General features: G+C 44.5%; 1 protein-coding gene across 2 annotated transcripts in view; it reads left to right on the top strand.

Moving 5' to 3' along the window:
- Window positions 1-24,360, top strand: part of LOC140429149 (glycine receptor subunit alpha-3) — a 398,827-nt gene that overhangs the window by 325,939 nt on the left and 48,528 nt on the right. The window contains exons 7-8 of one of the 2 annotated variants that reach the window (XM_072515779.1): window positions 938-1,152; window positions 22,984-23,124. In XM_072515779.1, the coding sequence (XP_072371880.1) occupies window positions 938-1,152; window positions 22,984-23,124 (356 nt within the window). The remainder of the gene's footprint in view (window positions 1-937; window positions 1,153-22,983; window positions 23,125-24,360) is intronic. The other variant, XM_072515780.1, reaches the window with a different exon arrangement.

The raw sequence follows: 24,360 nt of genomic DNA, 5'->3' as shown, positions 1-24,360 counted from the left end.
AAACTTTGCCTGTTCTATACCAGTATCGTGTTTTAAACTAAAGTGGGAGTTGAAGGTAGTAAGGACCTCCGCTTCTCTAGTGGTCTCCACAACCACTGCCGTGTTAAAATATCTTCATTTCTGCTGACGATTGTGTACGTCGTAATATGACCTGATCCTTTTCTGGTTTATCCACAAGTCTGGGGGCAGTGCAGTAGCAGGAGAGGTTACAAGGCTCATTGATCCCGTGCACAGTTTGGTAAAGGCCCACCATGTGACCACGTGTTCTAGGGGCTCAGAATGGGTTAAGGCTTTCTCGATATCTCTCTCCACCTATTTCCAGCTCAATTTACTGGCATGAGCATTTTTCAAGTGTGGATCACCTGAGATCCTTAAAAAATGGTCCACAGACCACTGCCACCATATATTAATCTCACAACCGGGCTGCGGGTTCCTTCAGTGGACGAGAGCTATAAACCATGCTGTTGCAAGCTGCTGAACATTAATTGACTATTTACAGAGACAGACCTTGAAGAGACTCCATTAGAACCTTCTCCCTTCAGGTTCCAGTTGCATGTGATCTGACATCATCTGATACCACTGATGAAGCTCTCTAGCTAGTCACACATGAGCAGAGACTTGGGGGAGAAATGGAGAAAGTTAGATTAAGTCCCATAAAGGTTCAACTGTAATTGTCTGTCATACCATAGAAGGGCAGGACAACATGCAATGTGAGAATCTGGGACACTCAAAAGTGAAAGTACAAAAAAGCAAGCAAGAACGGTCAGGAATTTGTAAGAATGCTTGCAACAATCAGTAAATATGTTAAAATAAATCTTAAGATTGTTTATGGCTAGCAGTCTTCAGGAATCTTTGAAACTATTCCAGTCCAACAGCACAGTAAGATATGTCTAACATGTCCTCCTCTCTTTTCTTGTACCCTTTATATCTTTTACAGGACGATTCACATGTATCGAAGTAAGATTCCATCTTGAGAGACAAATGGGCTATTATTTAATTCAGATGTACATTCCAAGTCTTCTAATTGTGATTCTATCCTGGGTGTCATTTTGGATAAACATGGATGCTGCTCCTGCGAGAGTAGCTTTAGGTATTACAACAGTGCTTACCATGACTACGCAGAGCTCTGGATCTCGTGCTTCACTGCCTAAGGTAGGAGGTTGAATTATTTGCTTGGAATTAACTTAACCATGAATAAATATATTAAGTGACACAGAGCTTGTGTGTCCATTGCCTATAATCGTCCCCTTGCTAAATTCCCTATCTCGGCTGCCCATTGTCCAGAAGCAGGAAAGAAAGGCATGCTGAATACCTCAAGCGAGTTGAGATCAGAATTAAGGTCATCACATGTAATGTGAGCTGGACCATGGGTGAAACACCTCTCATCATTTTCTTTTCCTTTGAAGTAAGTGTGAAACTTTAAAAGAAGGAAACTAAGAAACCAAAAAGAGGGCATGAAGAAATGCTGGCAAGTAAATTCAAGGGAAACCTAACATTGTTTTACAGGTACATAAAGTAAAGGAGGTTAACAAAGGAAAGAATAGAGCCTATTCCAGACCAAAAAGGGTAACCTATGTCCAGATGTTATGGGTGAGGTTCTCCAAGAATAATTCGGATATTTCTTTACTAAAGAGGGATCCACGTTTTAAGAGAGGAAGTACTAAATAGTTTGAGCTTCTTGAAAATAGATCAATTCCCAAGTCCAGATAAAAGATAAGAGATAAAGCTTTGACAGAGGGTCATCTGGACTTGAAACGTCAGCTCTTTTCTCTCCCTACAGATGCTGTCAGACCTGCTGAGATTGTCCAGCATTTTCTCTTTGGTTTCAGATTCCAGCAACCGCAGTAATTTGCTTTTATCCAGATGAAAGAGAACAGGTTGTTAAGATAAGCAGAGGAGGAAATTGTGAAGCCTTTAACCATCTTTCCTGGCTACAGGAGCGGTGCCTCGGGTTTGGAGGAACACCAACTTGGTACCAGACCAAGATAATTGGGATAATTATAGGCAAGTTCACTCAACTTTGGTTGGGGGAAAATTATTGGAATCAATTCTACGGGACAGTTTCAACCTTGATTTGGAAAGGCGTGGATTAATCAAGGAAAGTCAACAGTGATTTGTTGGGAGAAGGTTATGTCTGACTAAAATAAAAGCAAAATACTGCTGGAATCTGAAGCAAAAACAGGGAATGCTGAAAAGCTCAGCAGGCCTGTTGGGAGAGAAAACAAAGTTTACATTTTGAGTCGGTATGACTCTTCTTCAGAACTAAAGAAAAACAGATGCTACCAAACCTGCTGAGATTTTCCAGCATTCGCTGCTTTTGAGTTATGGTTGACTAACTTTTTAAAAATAAATTTAGAGTACCCAATTATTATTTTTTCCAACGAAGGGGCAATTTAGCGTGGCCAATCCATGTACTTTACGCAACTTTGGGTTGTGGGGGTGAAACCCACACAGACACGGGGAGAATGTGCAAACTCCACATGGACAGTGACCCAGGGCCCGGATTCGAACCCGGGTCCTCAGCGAGCGCTGTAGGCAGCAATGATAGCCACATGCCGCCCTTTTGTTTGACTAATTTGATTGAATTGTTTGAAGAGATTACTGGATGGCAATGCGGTGGCAGTGGCCTACATTATTTTAACAAGGTTTTTGACAAGGTCCCACATGGCCAGCGAGTAAAGAAAAGTAAAAATTGTTTGGATCTAAGGAAGAATGGAAAATTCGAACCAAATTTGCTTCGTGGCAGGAAATAAAGGGTCATGGTTTATGTGTGATCTTGCAACTCGAAGGCCGTTACCAGTGGGATGCTGCTGGGCTCAGTACTGCGTACCTTGATTTTTGATGTTTATATTAATAATTTAAACTCAATTGGTGGAGCTATGATAAAGTTTCCAGATAATGTGCAAGTTGGATGTTTGGTTGACAGTGAGAAGGAAAGCTTTAGAAAGCAGGAAGGCAAAAATGGTGTGGTCAGGTGGGCTGAAAGGTGCAAAATGGAATTCAATCAGGAGAAGTGTGCGGAAATACTTTTTGGAAGATACAAAAAGGCAAGGGAATACACAATAAATGGAGGGGGGGCGGGCACTGGGAAATGTTAAGAAACTTGGAATATATGTCCGCAGATACTTGAATGCATCCATCAAGTGGACAAGAATGCTGGCATACTATCCTTTGATAGCTGAGGCATAGAATATAAGAGCAGGGAGGTGGTCACTGGAACTGTGTACAATACTGGGGGACTGTGGGGTCATCGCTTTGTTACTGAATTTGCCATCCAGAGGCCTGGGGTAATTAGGTGGTGATGGGAGTTCAAATCCCTCAATGGCAGAAACATAGAAAATAGGAGCAGGAGTAGGTGATTTGGTCCTTCGAACCTGCTCCACCATTCAACATGATCATGGCCGATCCTCTATCTCAATGCCGTTCTCCCCATACCTCTTGACGCCTTTAGAGTATAGAATTCTATAAGAACATAAGAACATAAGAACTAGGAACAGGAGTAGGCCATCTGGCCCCTCGAGCCTGCTCCGCCATTTAATGAGATCATGGCTGATCTTTGTGGACTCAGCTCCACTCTCCGACCCGTACACGATATCCCCAAATCCCTTTATTCTTTAGAAAGGCATCTATCTTTTTCTTAAAAACGTTTGAAGAAGGAGCTTCAACTGTTTCACTGGGCAAGGAATTCCAGAGATTCACGACCCTTTGGGTGAAGAAGTTCCTCCTACACTCCGTCCTAAATCTACCTCCCCTTATTTTGAGGCTATGCCCCCTAGTTCTGCTTTCCCCGACCAGTGGAACAACCTGCCCGCATCTATCCTATCTATTCCCTTCATAATTTTATCTGTCTCAATAAGATCCCCCCGCATCCTTCTAAACTCCAATGAGTACAGTCCCAGTCTACTCAACCTCTCGTCATAATCTAATCCCCTCAACTCTGGGATCAACCTAATGAATCTCCTCTGCACTCCCTCCAGTGCCAATATGTCCTTTCTCAGGTAAGGAGACCAAAACTGAACGCAATACTCCAGATGCGGCCTCACCAACACCCTATACAATTGCAGCATAACCTCACTAGTCTTGAACTCCATCCTTCTAGCAATGAAAGACAAAACTCGATTAGCCTTCTTAATCACCTGTTGCACCTGCACACTAACTTTTTGCGACTCGTGCACCAGCACACCCAGGTCCCTCTGCACAGCAGCATGTTTTAACATCTTACCGTTTAAATAATAATCCATTCTGCTGTTATTCCTCCCAAAATGGATAGCCTCGTACTTGGCAACATTGAATTCCATCTGCCAGACCCTAGCCCATTCACCTAACCTATCTAAATCCTTCTGCAGACTTCCGGTATCCTCGGCCCTTTTTGCTTTACCACTCATCTTAGTGTCGTCTGCAAACTTTGACACATTGCACTTGGTCCCCAACTCCAAATCGTCTATGTAAATTGTGAACAACTGCAGGCCCAACACTGATCCTTGAGGGACCCCACTAGTTACAGGTTGCCAACCAGAGAAACACCCATTTATCCCCACTCTCTGCTTTCTGTTAGTTAACCAATCCTCTACCCATGCTACCACTTTACCCTCAATGCCATGCATCTTTAGTTTATGCAGCAACCTTTTGTGTGGCACCTTGTCAAAAGCTTTCTGGAAATCCAGATATACCACATCCATTGGCTCCCCGTTATCTACTGCACTGGTAACGTCCTCAAAAAATTCTACCAAATTAGTCAGACACGACCTACCCTTTGTGAATCCATGCTGCGTCTGCCCAATGGGACAATTTCCCTCCAGGTGCCCCGCTATTTCCTCCTTAATGATAGATTCCAGCATTTTCCCTACAACCAAAGTTAAGCTTACCGGCTTATAATTACCCGCTTTCTGCCGACCTCCTTTTTTAAACAGTTGTGTCACGTTTGCTACTTTCCAATCGTCTGGGACCACCCCAGAGTCTAGTGAATTTTGATAAATTATCACTAGTGCGTTTACAATTTCCCTAGCCATCTCTTTTAACACTCTGGGATGCATCCCTTCAGGGCCAGGAGACTTGTCTACCTTTAGCCCCATTAGCTTGCCCAATACTGCCTCCTTAGTGATTACAATCATCTCAAGGTCCTCACCTATCATATCCTTATTTCCATCAGTCACTGGAATGTTATTTGTGTCCTCCACTGTGAAGACTGACCCAAAAAACCTGTTCAGCTCCTCAGCCATTTCCCCGTCTCCTATTATTAAATCTCCCTTCTCATCTTCCAAAGGACCAATATTTACCTTAGCCACTCTTTTTTGTCTTATATATTTGTAGAAGCTTTTACTATCTGCTTTTATGTTCTGAGCAAGTTTACTTTCATAGTCTACCTTACTCTTCTTTATGGCTTTTTTAGTAGCTTTCTGTTGTCCCCTAAAGACTTCCCAGTCCTCTAGTCTCCCACTAATTTTTGCCACTTTGTATGTTTTTTCCTTCAATTTGATACTCTTCCACACCTCCTTAGATATCCACAGTCGATTTTTCCCCTTTCTACCGTCTTTCTTTTTTGTCGGTATGAACCTTTTCTGAACACTGTGAAAGATCGCTCGGAAGGTTCTCCACTGTTCCTCAACTGCTTCACCATGAAGCCTTTGCTCCCAGTCTACCTTAGCTAGTTCTTCTCTCATCCCATTGTAATTGCCTTTGTTTAAGCACAAAACACTCGTGTTTGATTTTACCTTGTCATCCCCCAACTGTATTTTAAATTCCACCACATTGTGGTCGTTCCTTCCAAGAGGATCCCGAACTATGAGATCATTAATCTATCCTGCCTCATTACACAGGACCAGATCTAGGAATGCTTGTTCCCTTGTAGGTTCCATTACATACTGTTCCAGGAAATTATCCCGGGCACATTCTATAAACTCCTCCTCAAGGCTGCCTTTACCAACCTGGTTAAACCAATCGCTATGCAGATTAAAATCTCCCATGATAACCGCTGTACCATTTCTACATGCATCCGTTATTTCTTTGCTTATTGCCTGCCCTACCATCCTGTTACTATTTGGTGGCCTATAGACGACTCCTATCAGTGACCTTTTCGCCTTACTATTCTTGATTTCCACCCAAATTGATTCAACCTTGATTTGCGCCATCAACTCATTTACCTTATTTCGTATACTACGAGCATTCAGGTAAAGTACACTTATGCTGTTTTTTATGTCTTTGTTATGAATCCTAACACCTTGATCAGTAACTTTTCGCAATTTATTTTTCCTCTTACCCTTTCTCCTAATTTTCCTTGTCTTTGAACCCATATCTCTACATAATAACCTGTCATGTAACCTGCTGCCTTGATCTCCATTAACCATTATACTGTCCATAGCTTTACACTTCCCTTCCCCCCCAACCTGCTAGTTTAAAGTCCTTGTGACCAACCTATTTATCCTATTCGCTAGAACACTGGTCCCAGAATGGTTCAGGTGAAGACCGTCCCAACGGTACAGGTCCCTCCTGCCCCAGTACTGATTCCAATGCCCCATGAAATGGAATCCCTCTTTCTCGCACCACTCCTTTAGCCACATGTTAACTTCTCTAATTTTCTCAACCCTATGCCAATTGGCACGTGGCTCGGGTAGTAATCCAGAGATGATAACCCTGGAGGACCTGCTCTTTAATTTAGTCCCTAGTGTTTGATAATCCCCAAACAGGTCCTCTTTCCTAGTCTTAACTATGTTGTTAGTCCCAACGTGGCCCACAACAATTGGATCCTCCCCATCCCTCTCCAAAATCCTTTCAAGCCGATCAGAGATGTCCCTCACCCTGGCACCGGGCAGGCAACATACCATGCGGGACTCTCGATCTGGCTTACAAAGGATGCCATCAATCCCCCTAATTATAGAATCCCCTACAACTACCAGTTGTCTTTTTGCTCCCCCCTCTTGAATGGCTTCCTGTACCACGGTGCAGTGGTCAGTCAACGCATCCTCCCTACAGCCCTCTTCCTCATCCACACAGGGAGCCAGTACCTCATACCTGTTGGACAAGGTCAAGGGCTGAGGCTCCTCAACTCCTAAACTCAGGATCCCCCTACCTGCCTCCCTTGCAGTCACACCACTCTGTCCCTGACCACTGTCCGAATTAACAGTACTTATTCTACCGGGTGTGACTGCCTCCTGAAACAAAGCGTCCAGGTAATGTTCCCCCTCCCTGATGTGCCGCAGCGTGTGCAGCTCGGTCTCCAGCTCATCAATTCTGAGCCGAAATTCCTCGAGCAGCCAACACTTGCTGCAGATGTGGTCACTGACGGTCTCAATGGGATCCACCAGTTCCTATCTATTTCCTTCTTAAATGTATTCAGTGACTTGGCCCCCACAGCCTTTTGGAGTAGAGAATCATGTTTGCTGCCTGGAAGAGGCATAATGATTCCCCTCCTTTCCCTAACCAGGTTTTGGGTATTGTTCGATACGCTTTGCTCTCAAAGAACCGCAGCAGCTGGGAACTTAACTTCAGTTAATTAATGATGATAAAAGATGGACAGGTTTGAGTAGAGCATAAACCCCATTGTGGATGGTCTGTTTCTGTGCTATGGAACCACTAGTTAGACCACAGCTTGAATACTAATGCGCAGTTCTGGTAAAAAGAACACAAGATTTAGGGACAGGGGAAGACAAAATGGCCTCCTGAACTTGCTCTGCCTTTCAACATGGCCGACCTTGGGCTTCAACTCCCCTTTCCCGCCTGCCCCCTTGATACCCTGAGAGACCAAACATTTGTTTATCTCAGTTTTAAATACAGTCAACAATGGTCACCACATTCCAGGAAAGATGTGCTGGCACTGGGCAGGGTGCCGACGAGATATGTGAGTTGGTGCCAGGACTGGCAAATGTTAGCATTGAGGAAAGTTTGGATCTGTTGGAGTTGTTTTTCTTGGAACAGAGCGGGATGAGGGATGACTTAATTGAGGTGTAACAAATGATGAGGGTCCTAAATAGAGTCAAGAGGGATGATCAATTTACCATAGTAGTGGAGTCAGAAAACCGATTTAAAGTAATTGGTAGAAGGGTGGGAGAAGGGATGGAGAAATATTTACTCACCGACAGTGTGGTAAAATGCTACCACACTGTCGGTGAGTAAATGTTTCTACATCCCTTCTCCCATCCTTCTACCAATAGAACTCACTGGCTGGAATTTTGCAACCATTCCCATCGGTGGGACATTCCAGTCCCGCCGACGGCGAACCCCAACCATGTGTTTCCCTGTGGTGGCGGTCCATACAATGGGAAACCATTGACAAGGGGGGGACCAGAGGATCCCACCAGCAGCCACGACTGGGCCACCTCCACTGCCGTGAAATACGCGGCGGGTAGGCACAGAAAATCACGTCCACTGCCTAATTGGGTGGTAAAAGCAGGAGCTCTGACCACATTTACAGAGTACTGGGGTGCCTACTTGAAGAATCATGACCTGCAAAACTATGGATTTAGCACAGGAAGGCATAATTAGGCTAAATAACTCGTCACTGACCAGCAAGACACAATCGGCTGAATGGCAGCCGTCTGTATTGGAAATAATCAATGGTCCTATGAAGCAGAGCAGGGGAATCTTTATTCTGTATGTAGCTTTTCCATAACAGATCGGAGTTTACACAGTACTGACATTAGCGTGATTATTTTACAAGGCACTGCTCCTGACACTGAGCCTCAATAGCAATGAGCAAACACATTTGACCTTGGCACTGACTGCCAGCAAAACTCCGCATCAGGAATGGATCGTCACAGAACTACCTAGCTTGTTCCAAAAGCCAACCAATCCCCATCACGCCCATTATTCCGAATAACACAAAGTTCATCACAAAATTACTCACTAGCATTATCATCTATGTAGAGCGAAATCAGTTTTATCTAGTCCAAAGATGTGCAGGTTAGGTGGATTGACCATGGTAAATTTCCCTTAATGTCCAAAAAGGTTGGGTGGGGTTGCTGGGTTAGGGTGGAGGTGTGGGCTTGGGTGGGGTGCTCTTTCCAAAGGCCGGTGCAGACTCGATGAGTCGAATAGCCTCCTTCTGCACTGTAAATTCTGTGATTCTGTGACTTATTCTCCATCTAATTATACAGTTTATAATGCTTCACCTGAACCTGACTTATTAAATCATGTAGATAGTAATGCTCTGGGCGCACAGGTTCAAATCCCGCCACTGCAGATGGTGAAACTTGAATTCAATACAAGTCTGGAATTAAAAGTCTAATTATGACCATTTTTGATTGTTGATAATGTCCTTCAGGGAAGGAAATCTGCCATCCTTACCTGACTTGGCCTCCGTCCACAGCAACGTGGTTGATTCTTAACCTCCCCCTCAAGGACAATTCGAGATAAGTGCGAGGTGATTCATTTTGATAGGAAAAATTTGAATGTGGATTACAGGGTCAACGGCAGGGTTCTGAGGAATGTGGAGGAACAGAGAGATCTTGAGGTTCATGTCCACAGATCTCTGAAAGTTGCCACTCAAGTGGATAGAGCCGTGGAATGTGTTTGCGTTTATTAACAGGGGGCTTGAGTTTAAGAGCCGTGGGGTTATGCTGCAACTGTACATCCCTAGTGAGACTATATTTGGAGTATTGTGTGCAGTCCTGGTCACCTCATTGTAGGAGGATGTGGAAGCATTGGAAAGGGTGCATAGGAGATTTACCAGGATGCAGCCAGGTTTGAAGGATAGGTCGTATGAGGAAAGGTTGAGGGAGCAAGGGCTTTTCTCTTTGGAGCGGAGGAGGATGAGAGGCGGCTTAATAGAAGTTTATAAGATGATGAGGGGGATAGATAGAGTGGACATTCAGAGACTATTTCCTCGGGTGGATGTAGCTGTTACAAGGGGATATTACTATAAGGTTCAGGGTGGGAGATATAGGAGGGATGTCCGAGGTAGATTCTTTACTCAGAGAGTGGTCAGGGTGTGGAATGGACTGCCTGTTGTGATAGTGGAGTCGGATATTTTAGGAACTTTCAAGCGGTTATTGGATAGGCATATAGAGTACACTAGAATGACAGGGAGTGGGATAGCTTGATTTTGGTTTCGGACAAGGCTCGGCACAACATCGAGGGCCGAAGGGCCTGTACTGTGCTGTACTGTTCTATGTTCTATGCTCTGTGAGATGGGCAATAAATGCCGGCCCAGCCTGTGACACCCACATCCCATGAATAATATTTTTTAAAACCCTGCATATTCTTTTTTAGATAAAAATCCAATTCCTTCTTAAATGCCTCAATTAACGCTGTCTCTGCTCACTAGCAGGGAGTGCATTCTGGATCCTAAGCACTTGATGCATGAAAAGGTTTTCCCTCATGTCATTGTTTCAATTTCTCCCTATCTACATTGTCTAGACCCCTCCTAATTTTCAATACCGGCACCAAATCACTTTTCATCTTTTTCCTTCTCCAAGGAAGAAAGGTGGCAGGACAGGTGGAGGGAGATGTCAATAAAGCATATTGCATTCTGGGCTTTACTATTAATAGGAACATAGAGTACAAAATCAAGGAGGTAATGCTGAACCTATACAAGACACCAGTTAGAGCTCAGCTGGAATATTGTGTACAGTTCTGGGTGTCACACTAGGAGGGATGTGAACACATTGGAGAGAGTGCAGAAGAGGTTTACGAGAATGGTTCCACGGATGAGAAACATCAGTTATGATGATAGATTGGAGAGGTTGGGACTGTTCTACTTGGAGAGAAGAAGGCTAAGGGGGGATTTGATAGAGGTTTTCCAAATTATGATGGGCTGGACAGAGTGTATAGGGAGAAACTGTTCCCGCTCGTAAAAGAATTGAGGACGAGAGGGCACAGATTTAAAATGATTTGCTAAAGAGGCAAATGTGAGAGAAAATGTTTTCATACGAGTAGTTTGGGTCTGGAACGCACTGCCTGGAAGTGTGGTTGAGGCAGATTCAATTGAGCTATTCGAGAAGACATTAGATGATTGTTTGAATAGAAACAATTTGCAGAGGTACGGGGAAAATGTAGGGGAATGGCACTGTCACCTCGGCAGGGGTGTGGCACAGTGGTTAGCAGTGCTGTCTTGCAGCACCAGGGAAGGGTTCAATTGGGTAACTGTCCGAGTGGAGTTTGCACATTCTCCCCATGTCTGAGTGGGTTTTCTCTGGGTGCTTCAGTTTCCTCCCATAGTCCAAAGGTGTGCAGTCCAGGTGGATTGGCCATGCTAAACTACCCCTTGATGTCCATGGATATGCATATTAGGTGGTGCTACAGGGATAGGGCGAGGTGAGCAGGGGGGTGGGTAGAGTGCTCTTTCTGGGGGTCGGTGCAGACTCAATGGGTCGAATGGTCTCTTTCTACAATGTTGGGTTTCTATGATTCTATGTTTGGAGAGACAATGCAGACACGATGGGCCAAATTTCCTCATACCTGGAACCAGTCTTGTGAATCTTTTTTGCACCCTCACCAATACTTTTACATCTGTGTTAAAGTGTGGTGTCCAGACCGAATGCAACATTTCAGTTGGGATGCACCAGTCTTTGAGACAGATTGAACATAAGTCCTTTGCCCTATTGGTAACGCCCAGGATATTGTATGCTTTAATAACTGCGCTCTCAACCCTGCCTGCCACCTTCAATGTTTCAAACATTCATGCAGCCCTTTCTGTTGCATTGTTGATTTTCTGTTGTCTTTCTGCACTCTTCCTTCAACATTAATCACTTAACAGCTCCCTGTATTAAATGTCATTGCTGTCTAAAATGCTGACCATGGTTATTTAACACCTTGATATTTAAGTTTCATTCTCATATCAAAAAATTGTGAAATCTTACAAGGCAAAAGGAGGACATTCAGCCATCACGTCTGTGTTGATCCTATGAAAGTGCTGTTCAATTAACTCCGCTCGTCTGCTTGTTGTAAGGTATTGGGTACTTGTGTAGGTCACATTAAGTTGTTTTCAGCCTTAGGTAACTCAACAGTAAGTATTTATTAACTATTAAAAGCTAAAAACATAGGTACACTGAAGGGTCCAATCTGGGAGCTGTCTCCATGCTTGTTTCTACGTATGGCTCTGTCTAACGGTACATGAACCACTGCGTGCTAGTCATGCATTCTCTTACATCACTGTGTGGGCAGTGGTATACTCATTCCCACATTAACCCTTTGTGTGCCAAACCCTTATACTTCCCCCAAGCCTTTATCCAATGCATTAACAAATTATCTCAGTTTAGCCCATGTATTTATATTAGTATTCCATCTCCCCCTGTCAGGTCTCTGAATTTATAGTTTCAGGCAGTCTGGGGGTTTATAACCTTTCAATGTCTTGTTCTCACTATTATTACTGCAGGTGAACTTTGTTGAATTGGAGGTTGTTCCGGCATCTGGATGTCATTTCATTTTTTTCCTATTCTTTGGCATTGAATCGCTTTTTATTAATTGCTAATTTTTTTGTTTTGGATGTGTCATAATATACATCTATGTATATAATGGAGTGCAGACAGGCAGTGATTGACACACAGGATGACCAGTAAGCACACAGAACAGAGCAGCCAATCACCAGACAGGACACGACCACTATAAAGCCAGAGGGCACCAGTTTTCCCGTTCTTTCGTGACCCAGCCTCTGGGACAGTGAGAGTTAGTGAGCTGGCCAGTGCAAACACCATGTGGTAGCTAGTAAGTCTGGTTAGGCTAGTATCAGGTCTCCAGTCAAGTCAGCATAGTGTCAACCCACAGTTGAACATGTATAATAGTTTAGATGTTAAATAAAATCGTGTTGTATCTTATCAAGTGTTCGAGGTCTGTCTCTCGCTACACTGCATCAAGTGCAGTCCACATCGACCCAGCCTCCCCAACGCATCAGGATGGCTGTTGGTTTATCCCGTCCTTAACGGGAAGAATTCATTCTCAGCTCGTCAGCAGGGTGTTTCCTTTTCTTCCCAAGTGGGGCTTGCTGTGAGACACGTGGGAGGTGTGGTTCGAAGAAGGAAGCTTCATTCCCACCTGTTTCACGGTTTTGCCCAGACGTTGAAATGCGTCTTTTACTTTCCGGTTGTTTTTTTCCAGCTCGCGTATCTTTCCATTCAGTTGAGCAACTACTGGGGTACGTTCAGCTGTCTTTGCTTCAGATTGACTTGTGCATTTATCATATACGTTTAACAGCTTCGCCTGGATATTCAGTTCCTTTCGGAATCTTACTTCCACGGTGACTTTTGTAAGGGCCAAGAAGAATCCACACCGAGTTTATGGAAACAAGAACTTTATTTTACAATTACTATTATACACAGCTCCAGTAGTTCCCCACTGAGTCTTCACTAATCGGTGCCTTACTGGTCGACTCTATTAATGCACAGCCAGACATTGTTAACGTTCCCCCGCCACCTTATCAGAGAAGCTCATATTCTGCAATGTCCACCGAGTAGACAATCATCCCCACCCCACAAGACTGGGTCACTGGCTGTGTGGAGTCCGCACGTTCTTCCCGTGTGTGTGTGGGTTTCCTCCGGGTTCTCCGGTTTCCTCCCACAGGCCAAAGATGTGCAGGTTAGGTGGATTGGCCATGCTAAATTGCCCTTAGGTTAGGTGGGGTTGCTGGGTTAGGGGGATAGGGTAGAGGTGTTGACCTTGGGTAGGGTGTTCTTTCCAAGAGCCAGTGCAGACTCGATGGGCCAAATAGCCTCCTTCTGCATTGTAAATTCTATGATTCTATGACCCGTGTGGGTTATTCCAGTCTTTGACTGCTCCTTAGGCTCTTTCAGTTCATTTGTTAGATCTTCAATCTGTTTCTTAGAATTTTGCTTATCTGCTTTTAAAGTCTGCGTTTGCTCTCCCTTGCTGCACATAATAATAATAATAATTGCTTATTGTCACAAGTAGGCTGAAATGAAGTTACTGTGAAAAGCCCCTCATCACCACATTCCGGCGCCTGTTCGGGGAGGCCGGTACAGGAATTGAACCCGCGCTGCTGGCCTTGTTCTGCTTTACAAGCCAGCTGTTTAGCCCACTGGGCTAAACCATCACATCATTCATGTTCTTCAGATTGGATCGAAGTTCAAGTACTTCATCAGTTTTGGTCAATCATTCGGAATTCAAGTTCCGATTCACTGGCAATTCTTTATCAAACTTCGACCGTTCTCTTTCTTTCAAATCCTCCTTATGCCTTTGTAACACCTCAGAAATTTGTTTGCTCCAATATAAACAGCTCCGTTTATGGATGACCTTAGCTTATCACGTATCTCCGAACGCACATAGTCAGCTTGAAGTGTTTCAAATCTTCCAGTTCGGCTTTGATGTGAACGTTCTCTGGTCTTACTTCTGTCTTTACCTTCTCTTTCTGCTGCAGAACGTTGTCCTTGTCATTCGCTTTGCTATTAAAATTAGACAGACCTGCCTCGAGTGAAGTCTTATTTTATTCCAGTTCTGCAATTGGGTTTCAATTGGTTCATTATCTGCTCAGAGTGTGTTATGGTCCACAACTTTCCCTCGACCATGCTCACTGATCACTGCCACATGGTGTTGCAGTTCAGGAAATATGACGGTATTTGAGAAAGATCTCCCTTAAAGACTTTTGGAAGCTTCTCCGCCCGTCTGGGTTTGCTTTTGGGGTTTGCTTGGGTCGTGTCATTTTCATATTCATGTCTTTACTGGTGTTTTCTATCCCTCTTTTTATGCTCTGTGCGCTCTACAACTTGAAGGTTAATGTATTTGGCAAAGCCTTTTAATATTTAATTGAAGCTGGCTGAGGCTTCATCAGGGGCAGCACGGTAGCATTGTGGATAGCACAAATGCTTCACAGCTCCAGGGTCCCAGGTTCGATTCCGGCTTGGGTCACTGTCTGTGCGGAGTCTGCACATCCTCCCCGTGTGTGCGTGGGTTTCCTCCGGGTGCTCCGGTTTCCTCCCACAGTCCAAAGATGTGCGGGTTAGGTGGATTGGCCATGCTAAATTGCCCATAGTGTCCAAAATTGCCCTTAGTGTAGGGTGGGGTTACTGGGTTATGGGGATAGGGTGGAGGTGTGGACCTTGGGTAGGGTGCTCTTTCCAAGAGCCGGTGCAGACTCGATGGGCCGAATGGCCTCCTTCTGCACTGTAAATTCTATGATCAATACATTGCATTAGGATTACTTCATCAGCAAGTTCATCAAATGTGTAAAAACATCTATCAATTGGACTTCTGATTTCCTACATACATTCAGGTCATTATTGAAAAGTCTTCTATGGGACGTTCAATTTTGTGTCAGGTTTGGCCTTTGCATGCGACCAAACTGATCTAGTGAGAGAATTTCTGATTCATGGTTAATATTTCTAAATTGCAGATTCAACTTTAAGACATTGTTGAAAATCCAAGATAGTGTCACCTTTGGCTTCTGTACAATGGGTTTTCCTGTGCTGCCAATTTTGGCGGGCTCTCGCAGTAATTGCATTCTTGATCTCAGTGATAAAACTTTTTGACAATGGCTGCGTGGATTGATTGGTCAAAGTCTTCCATGCTGTAGCACTTTTTTCCAGCATCATAGAAGTAAGCTGGGATTTTCTAAGCTGCCTACTCAGTTGCAATTAATTTTTAATTCTCATTTTTTCTTTGTTCAGAGGGAGCTTGGTGCAATATGTCCAGGTGTTGACTTGGGAATCTGGCTTCTCGGATTGCGATTTAAACAGCCATTTCTGACCATTTCTGTATTTAACTTTTCTCAGGACTTCTGTTGTCCAGGAATTTTACATTTTTAGTTAACCCGTACTAGGTTTCCTGACTCTGCATTCTCTTGTTATTGACGCTGGGCTTCACCAGAATGCGACGTAGCCTTCTGCTGCAGTGAGATATTTAATTTCTACCTTCAGCTTCCAAGCCTTTCTTTGGAGCTTTCTTCTGCGATTTCTTTCTCTGCCTTCATTTCTTGATCTCCTCTTCAAGTAAGAATGGTTCTTTGAGTTTTCCAAAATTTAAATTTTCCCCTGCAGTCTCTGAGTTGTTCCATTCACTGACACCATGTTGTAAGGAGCTGAGAATACATCGGTAGGTCTTATCATGGTATTTGTAGTCTGAGGTAGCTCAACAGTAAGTATTCACTAATGACTAGAAATTATAGTACGAAGTCTTACAACACCAGGTTAAAGTCCAACAGGTTTGTTTCGATGTCACTAGCTTTCGGAGCGCTGCTCCTTCCTCAGGTGAATGAAGAGGTATGTTCCAGAAACACATATATAGCCCGATTCAAAGATGCCAAACAATGCTTGGAACGCGACCATTAGCAGGTGATTAAATCTTTACAGATCCAGAGATGGGGTAACCCCAGGTTAAAGAGATGTGAATTGTGTCAAGCCAGGACAGTTGGTAGGATTTCGCAGGCCAGATGGTGGGGGATGAATGTAATGCGACATGAATCCCAGGTCCCGGTTGAGGCCGCACTCATGTGTGCGGAACTTGGCTATAAGCTTCTGCTCGGCGATTCTGCGTTGTCGCGCGTCCTGAAGGCCGTCTTGGAGAACGCTTACCCGGAGATCAGAGGCTGAATGCCCTTGACTGCTGAAGTGTTCCCCGACTGGAACGGAACATTCCTGCCTGGTGATTGTTGCGCGATGTCCGTTCATTCGTTGTCGCAGCGTCTGCATGGTCTCGCCAATGTACCACGCTTCGGGACATCCTTTCCTGCAGCGTATGAGGTAGACAACGTTGGCCGAGTCGCACGAGTATGTATCACATACCTGGTGGGTGGTGTTCTCACGTGTAACAGTGGTATCCATGTCGATGATCTGGCACGTCTTGCAGAGATTGCCATGGCAGGGTTGTGTGGTGTCGTGGTCACTGTTCTGAAGACTGGGTAGTTTGCTGCAAACAATGGTTTGTTTGAGGTTGCGCGGTTGTTTGAAGGCAAGTAGTGGGGGTGTGGGGATGACCTTGGCAAGATGTTCATCGTCATCAATGACGTGTTGAAGGCTGTGAAGAAGATGACGTAGTTTCTCCGCTCCGGGGAAGTACTGGACGACGAAGGGTATTCTGTCGGTTGTGTCCCATGTTTGTCTTCTGAGGAGGTTGGTGCGGTTTTTCGCTGTGGCGCGTTGGAACTGTCGATCGATGAGTCGAGTGTCATATCCCGTTCGTACGAGGGCATCTTTCAACGTCTGTAGATGTCTGATACGCTCCTCCTCGTCTGAGCAGATCCTGTGTATACGGAGCGCTTGTCCATAGGGGATGGCTTCTTTAATGTGTTTAAGGTGGAAGCTGTAGAAGTGGAGCATCGTGAGGTTATCCGTGGGTTTGCGGAAAAGCGAAGTGCTGAGGTGACCGTCCTTGATGGAGACGAGTGTGTCCAAGAATGCAACTGATTTTGGAGAGTAGTCCATGGTGAGTCTGATGGTTGGATGGAACTTATTAATGTCATCGTGTAATCGTTTCAGTGATTCTTCGCCGTGGGTCCAAAGGAAAAAAATGTCATTGATGTATCTGGTGTATAACGTCGGTTGAAGGTCCTGTGCGGTGAGTAGGTCCTGTTCAAACTTGTGCATGAAGATGTTGGCGTATTGGGGTGCAAATTTGGCCCCCATGGCAGTTCCGTGCGTCTGGATGAAGAACTTGTTGTCGAAGGTGAAGACGTTGTGATCCAGAATTAAGTGGATGAGTTGCAGAATTGCGTCTGGAGATTGGCAGTTGTCGGTGTTGAGTACTGAGGCTGTTGCAGCAATGCCGTCGTCATGGGGGATGCTGGTGTAGAGTGCTGAGACGTCCATTGTGACGAGGAATGTTCCTGGTTCAACTGGTCCATGGGTGCTGAGTTTCTGCAGGAAGTCCGTAGTGTCGCGACAGAAGCTGGGCGTACCTTGTACGATGGGTTTCAAGATGCCCTCGATGTAGCCAGAGAGGTTCTCACACAAGGTCCCATTGCCTGAAACGATAGGGCGGCCTGGTGTGTTGGCCTTATGTATTTTCGGGAGGCAGTAGAGATCTCCGATGCGGGGAGTGCGTGGGATGAGAGCACGTAGGGTGCTCTGAAGATCTGGATCCAAGGTCTTGATCAGTCTGTTAAGTTGGCGGATGTGTTCCTTGGTCGGATCTGCGGGTAACTGTCTGTAGTGTTCTTGGTTGTTCAGTTGTCGGTATACTTCTTTGCAGTAGTCCGTTCTGTTCAGTACGACAGTGGCCCCTCCTTTGTCTGCTGGTTTGATGGCGATGCTGCGGTTGATCTTGAGAGCGCGGATGGCATTGCGTTGTGCTTGGGTGACGTTCGGGGCTGTCTTGTGAATGCGACTGATGAATCTGGCATTGACGCAACTCCTGACAGCTTGAGCATACATGTCGAGTCTAAGGCAGCGGCCTTCCGGAGGGGTCCAATTCGACTCTTTCCTCTTCGGTTGCTGCACCGCAGATCTCTCGGTCTGCTGTTCCGGTTCATTGATAGTCTGCTGGGGTTCGCTGTTGGCCTCTTGGGGTCTGTGGAAGAATTCCCGGAGCCTCATTCGCCTGATGAATTCCTCCGTGTCTGCTGCGAGACTGATGGGGTCCATTTTGGTGGTGGTGCAGAAATTGAGCCCTCTGCTGAGGACTTCGATTTCGTCTGGTTGAAGGGTGTAGTCTGACAAGTTGACAATAGATTTCCCTGTATTGTTTTCTACTGTGGCACCGGGGGTGGCTTGGTTGCTGCTGGTGGTGATGCCGAGTTTCTCAAGCTTTCTGTTCTTGGTGTGCATATAGGTGGCATAGTGTTGTTGTCTCATCTGTTTGGCGGTGTTCCGCAGCTGGTCTGCTGCGTCCTGAGCTCAAGTTGAGAATATGGCCTCTATCTTGGTTTCAAGGTTGCGTCGTCTGCTGTAGAGCTGGTGTACGAGGTGGTTGAGGAGCGTGAGAGAGGTGTGACGGCAGAGTCTCTCAGCATAGTCTGTGTTGTAGGTCGACTCGAGTGGGTTTGTGATCTGTAGCCCTTTCGGGATCTTGTCTGCTTTTTTGCATCTTTGTAGAAACTTAATGTCAGTGTCTATATGCGCGATCTTCCTGGAGAGCCTCTCCACTTTGAGCCGGCAGTTTGCGGTGTCGATGGTAGCCATGATGTGGAGATGCCGGCGTTGAACATACCTCTTCATTCACCTGAGGAAGGAGCAGCGCTCCGAAAGCTAGTGACATCGAAACAAACCTGTTGGACTTTAACCTGGTGTTGTAAGACTTCGTACTGTGCTCAACCCAGTCCAACGCCGGCATCTCCACATCATAGAAATTATAGACATAGGTATAGTAAAGGATCCAAGCTGGGAGATCTTTCCATGCTTGGTTGTCCACTTAGCTCTGTCCAACACTACCACTGGCCTTTACGTGCGAGCCATGTGTTCTCTTACAATGTGATGGTACTGTACCCAGTCCCACATTAACCCTTTATGTGCCAGACCCTTATACTACACTGTTCTTTTCCAATAACCTTGCAAAATGTTATTTCTCTAGAATATGTACAAACAATTTATTTTTGATGTGGGCATGAGGCTGTTGCAATAGGTGAAGAGGATGTTGTTGTGAGGATATTGTAACGAGGTAACAATTGGATAAGGAAGGATATTGTGAGCTGAGTCAAAAAGAAAAAGGAAGAAGTTGTAAGGTCCAGAAGGCTGAGAACAGGCAAAGTCCTCACAGAATATAAAGAAAGTAGGAAGGGACTAAAAAGGGTCATGAAAAGTCCTTGGCAAACAGGATTAAGAAAAATCCCAAGGCAATTTTATACTTGTATATAAAGAGCAAGACAGTAGCCAGGGAAAGGGTTGGCATACTCAAGGAAGGAAGAGGGAATCTATGCGTGGAGCCAGAGGAAATGGGCGAGGTACTAAATGAGTACTTTGCATCAGTATTCACCAAAGAAAAGGACTTGGTGGATGGTGAGTCTGGAGAAGGATGTGTAGATAGTTTGGGTCATATAGATATCAAAAAGGAGGAGTTGTTGGGCATCTTAAAATCATTAAGGTGGGTTAAGTGGATAAGTCCCCTTGCCTGATGGGATCTACCCCAGAATATTGAGGGAGGCAAGGACATTTCTGGGGCCAAGACAGGTCTATGGTACAGGTCCACAGATCACTGAAAGTAATAACGCAGGTGGATAAGGCAGTCAAGAAGACATAGGGCATGCTTGCTTTCATAGGTCAAGACATTGAGTATAAGAATTGTCATGTTGCAGCTGTACAGTATCTTGGTTATGCCACATTTGGAATATTGCGTGCAATTCTGGTCGCCACACTACCAGAAGGATGTGGATGCTTTGGAGAGGTCCATAAGAGGTTTACCAGGATGTTGCCTGGTATGGAGTGTATTAGCTATGAGGTGAGGTTTAATAAACTCAGATTGTTTTCACTGGAGCGAAGGAGGTTGAGGGATGACGTGAAAGCGGTTTACAAAGTTATGAGTGGCATGGACAGAGTGGATACTCAGATGCTTTTTTCCAGGATGGAAAAGTCAAATACTGGGGGACATAGGTTTAAAGTGCAATGGAGAAAGTTTAGAGGGTACGTGCGAGGCAAGTTGTTTTACGCAGAGGGTGGCGAATGCCTGGAATTTGCTGCTGGGGGAGGTGTTGCAAGCAGGTAAGATAACAACGTTAAGAGGCATATTGACAAATACATAAGTAGGATGGGAATAGAGCGATGCGGTCCCCGGAAGTACAGAAGGTTTTAGTTTGGACAGGCATCATGATCGGCACAGGCTCGGAGGGCGGAAGGGCTGGGCCGAAGGGCCGAAGGGGGTTCCTGTGCTGGACTGCTCTTTGTTCTTTGTAATTGGCCTCTCTGTCCATGTGGACCCTGAACTCAAATCTGCTGCTCCATATTGTATCGAAATCTTTAATTAATGCAAGGCTATCCTTTGTCCATTATTTTAAGAGCAATATTAACTTGTTTGAAATAAGTAGATGAATTTCACTGTTAAAATAGAAACAAAACTATTGTTTTGTCTCTATTTTAACAAATTTTGGAGGTCCAGAGACTTATTGGGTCAAATACATAGATTGTTAAAGTGTTATGACTTGTACAGAAAATAATCAAACAGGCAAAACTTGGCTTTTATATCACAAGGGCTAGAATACAAGAGGGTAGGGCGGTATGTGGCGCAGTGGTTAGCACTGGGACTGTGGCGCTGATTACCCGGGTTCGAATCCCGGCCCTGGATCACTGTCCGTGTGGAGTTTGCACATTCTCCCCTTGTCTGGGTGGGTTTCACCCCTACAACTCAAAGATGTGCAGGTTAGGTGGATTGGCCATGCTAAATTGCCCCTTAATTGGAAAAAAAACATTATTGGGTACTCTGAAAAAAAAAATTTTTTTTTTAAAAGAATACAAGAGGGTAGAAGTTATGTTCCAGCTGTACATTGCTTTAGTTAGACCACAACCAGGTGTGCAGTGTTCAATTCTGCATGCCACAACTTAGGAAAGGCATTCTAACTATGAAGGGAGTGCAGAGTAGATTTACTAGAATGATATCTGGACTCTGAAGTGCTAAATTACAAGGAGAGATGACACAAACTGTGCGAAACTCAGAACAGAACACAGCAAATGCTTGAAATAAAAAAAGAAAATGCTGGAAATACTCAGCAGGACCGGCAGCATCTGTGACAGGAGAAACAGAGTTAGCATTTCAGGGTGATAATCTTCCATCCACCCCCTTCCCAGCCACTCACTGGACATTACTGAAGCATGAAACAGCACTCGATGCATGCGTTGACACAAAGCCTGCAGAGACAGAAGAAATCCGGCAGAAAATGCATCGTGGGAACGCCTAATTCAGGACGTGTGACAAAAGAGCAAATTATGGGATGGTCCTGGACAATCCAGGATGGCTGACCAACCTGTCATGACCATAGCATGCCACAAATCTCATTAAAGCCAATAAAGTACTTTTGAAATTTAATCCGATTGTAATGTAGGACTTTAAAAGACTATAGGTTGGTTCAATCAAAGACTTCAAGAAGAGGAACAGAAAGGTCAAGAGAGAAAAACTATTAGTACTGATTGAGACATTTTAGGGCAAAGGGGAAAATCAGAGCTATAACTTTCGGCAGTGAAGATAAACATTTTTACATGTAAAGAGTGGGAGATGTTTGGAACTCTCTTCCACAAACAGCAATTGAAGCTCGATTGATTGTTTATTTTAAATCTCGGTTAGATAGATTTTTCTTTGCCAAAGGTATTCAGGGGATGAGGGCACGATCTCCTTGAATGTTGCAACAGGCTAGAGGGGTTAAATTGCCTACTCCAGTTTCTATGGAACCATGAATTGTTTTTACACCAACACTGCAAGAGAATTATGTTTAAAAGACACATGGAGACTAGCAAAAGAACAAGGGTTTCCCTTTTGGCTGAGGTTCAAAAGAGGCTGCTTTGCAGTTGGCCCTGATCAGTTGTCGTCAGTAAATAAGTTGCAACACTTGAAGCAAATGGCTTTGAGAGTAATTCTCCTTTCCAAAATGATGATCAAACGCATTTCTACTATATGGAGCATTGACATTTATAAGCTTACTCTGTAAGGGCTCCTAACAAAGCAGCATGTGAACCGTTCCTTATTGTATCAGCCCAATATCAATTTAAAGAAAATATTGACTGAAAATTATACACTTTTTGCATTCCTGAAGTTTTGACACATGCGTTCTTCCTTATGATATCTTTAAAGACATTAGAATATGTAAGAGTTGTTAAGTACCAGGTAGCATGTTAAAAGCTCACTGGGGAGGGTGCACGTCACTGTCAGTGCCATGATGCGCTCTCCCCAGCCCACACTCCCCTGCCCCAAGATTCACCAACGTATGTGAGTACTTGTGCGCTTAAAGGTCCCTGTTAGGCGCCTGCCAGCTAACGCAGTGCGCACTGCGGTATGCATGCTGGGATCATGACGTGGGTGATGGTTTTGGGCCTTCCCTTTCCTAAACCACAACCGACAGCCGCATGGAGTTTAGTACAGCTTTTGTCGCAAGTAAATCTAGTCCTGTGTAATTGAACGATAGCCCTGAATTCCATTGCTTGCTTGTTCAACCTCTGGCAATAGGCTGACATTTCATTCTGTTCACTACAGGTCTCCTATGTTAAGGCCATAGATATCTGGATGGCAGTCTGTCTGCTATTTGTGTTCTCTGCCCTCCTGGAATATGCAGCCGTGAATTTTGTGTCGAGACAACACAAAGAGCTACTCCGACTACGGAGAAGGAAACGGAAGGTCAGAAACCATCTTCTTAATTTGAAGCTGGACAAGGTTGCACACAGCAGCTCCTCACTGTAACACTTCCTGACATATCACCGCCGTGACTGTTAATTACTCTTTGCACTGGCCAAGTATTCAATCAGAACACATTCACAAACATAAGGCCCCCATTGCAACACATACAGAAAGAACTCAAAAGTTAGTGGCATGTAGGAAACATTGGTGCAAAGCCTCATATTTAAGACCCGTACTTAATGAACCAAAGTATGACTTCTATCGCAAGTAACGTTTTCTCTCGCGTAATTTATAGAGCTGGAAATATTTGAAAATGTAGAGGTCATTGAAGCCCCTGTGGCTGTACATGTATTTGATCTTAATAGATTACTTTTTTGTTTCTCTTGTTTGCTCAACCATTTTGATGAAAGAATGTTGAGGGGGTGCTTGATGGAAATGAAAACATAGAAACGATGCGGCGTAGCAATGGCTTGAGAAGCAGCGACCCCATATACGGGACTTTGGCTCAAATCTACAGTTCAAATTTCGGGGTAAAATGACAAGCAGATGTCCCATTTGTCATGTGCTAAGCAGTCATAAATAGCGGAGTTGTCCTTTTGTTTAACCTCTTGGCTGTATTAAGTAGGAACTGTCACCCCTTGTAGTCTGTTTACTGTTCCTATGTGGTAAAACGTAATCTCATCTTAAGGTACCTATCTTGTTGAAATATTTATTTAGATCAGATTTAGTCTCCCATCCAAACAAAAAAAACAGTTTTCAACTGTCAGACAAAAATAAATTGTATTTCATATCATCTGGCAAAGGAAATGCAATACTTTGCGAAGTGGTGGGCTGCAAAACAAGAACAGGAATTGGTGGAAATGCGGATGGCGGCGACATCTGAAAGAGGCAAATATTTCTGACATGATCCTTTGTCAGAGTTAAGTTATTCCTCAAACGTCCAGGCTAGACCAACTTGTTCAGACATTAAGGATTGAAGCCGCCTTATTTTATGGAACCAAACATTTTGTTCGGATTTGGGAGTAACTCTGGGAATATATTCAGCTTTGAAAAGAAAAGAAATACCATGAACATTAGAAACAATAGTTGAGCAAAAAAGTAAAAATGTTAATCAACAATGTTTGAAATGAATTGAAATCCACATAAAGAAAGTCTCCACTCATCGCTAGAGTGTGAGGCCTGAACTTCTGCGCAGGCGGAGAGGGTACCCCAGCATGGCCAAAATGGAACTGGAGG

Source organism: Scyliorhinus torazame, chromosome 9 (assembly GCF_047496885.1).
Source record: "Scyliorhinus torazame isolate Kashiwa2021f chromosome 9, sScyTor2.1, whole genome shotgun sequence".
Lineage (NCBI taxonomy): Eukaryota > Metazoa > Chordata > Chondrichthyes > Carcharhiniformes > Scyliorhinidae > Scyliorhinus > Scyliorhinus torazame.
This window is presented reverse-complemented; position numbering and strand designations above follow the sequence as displayed.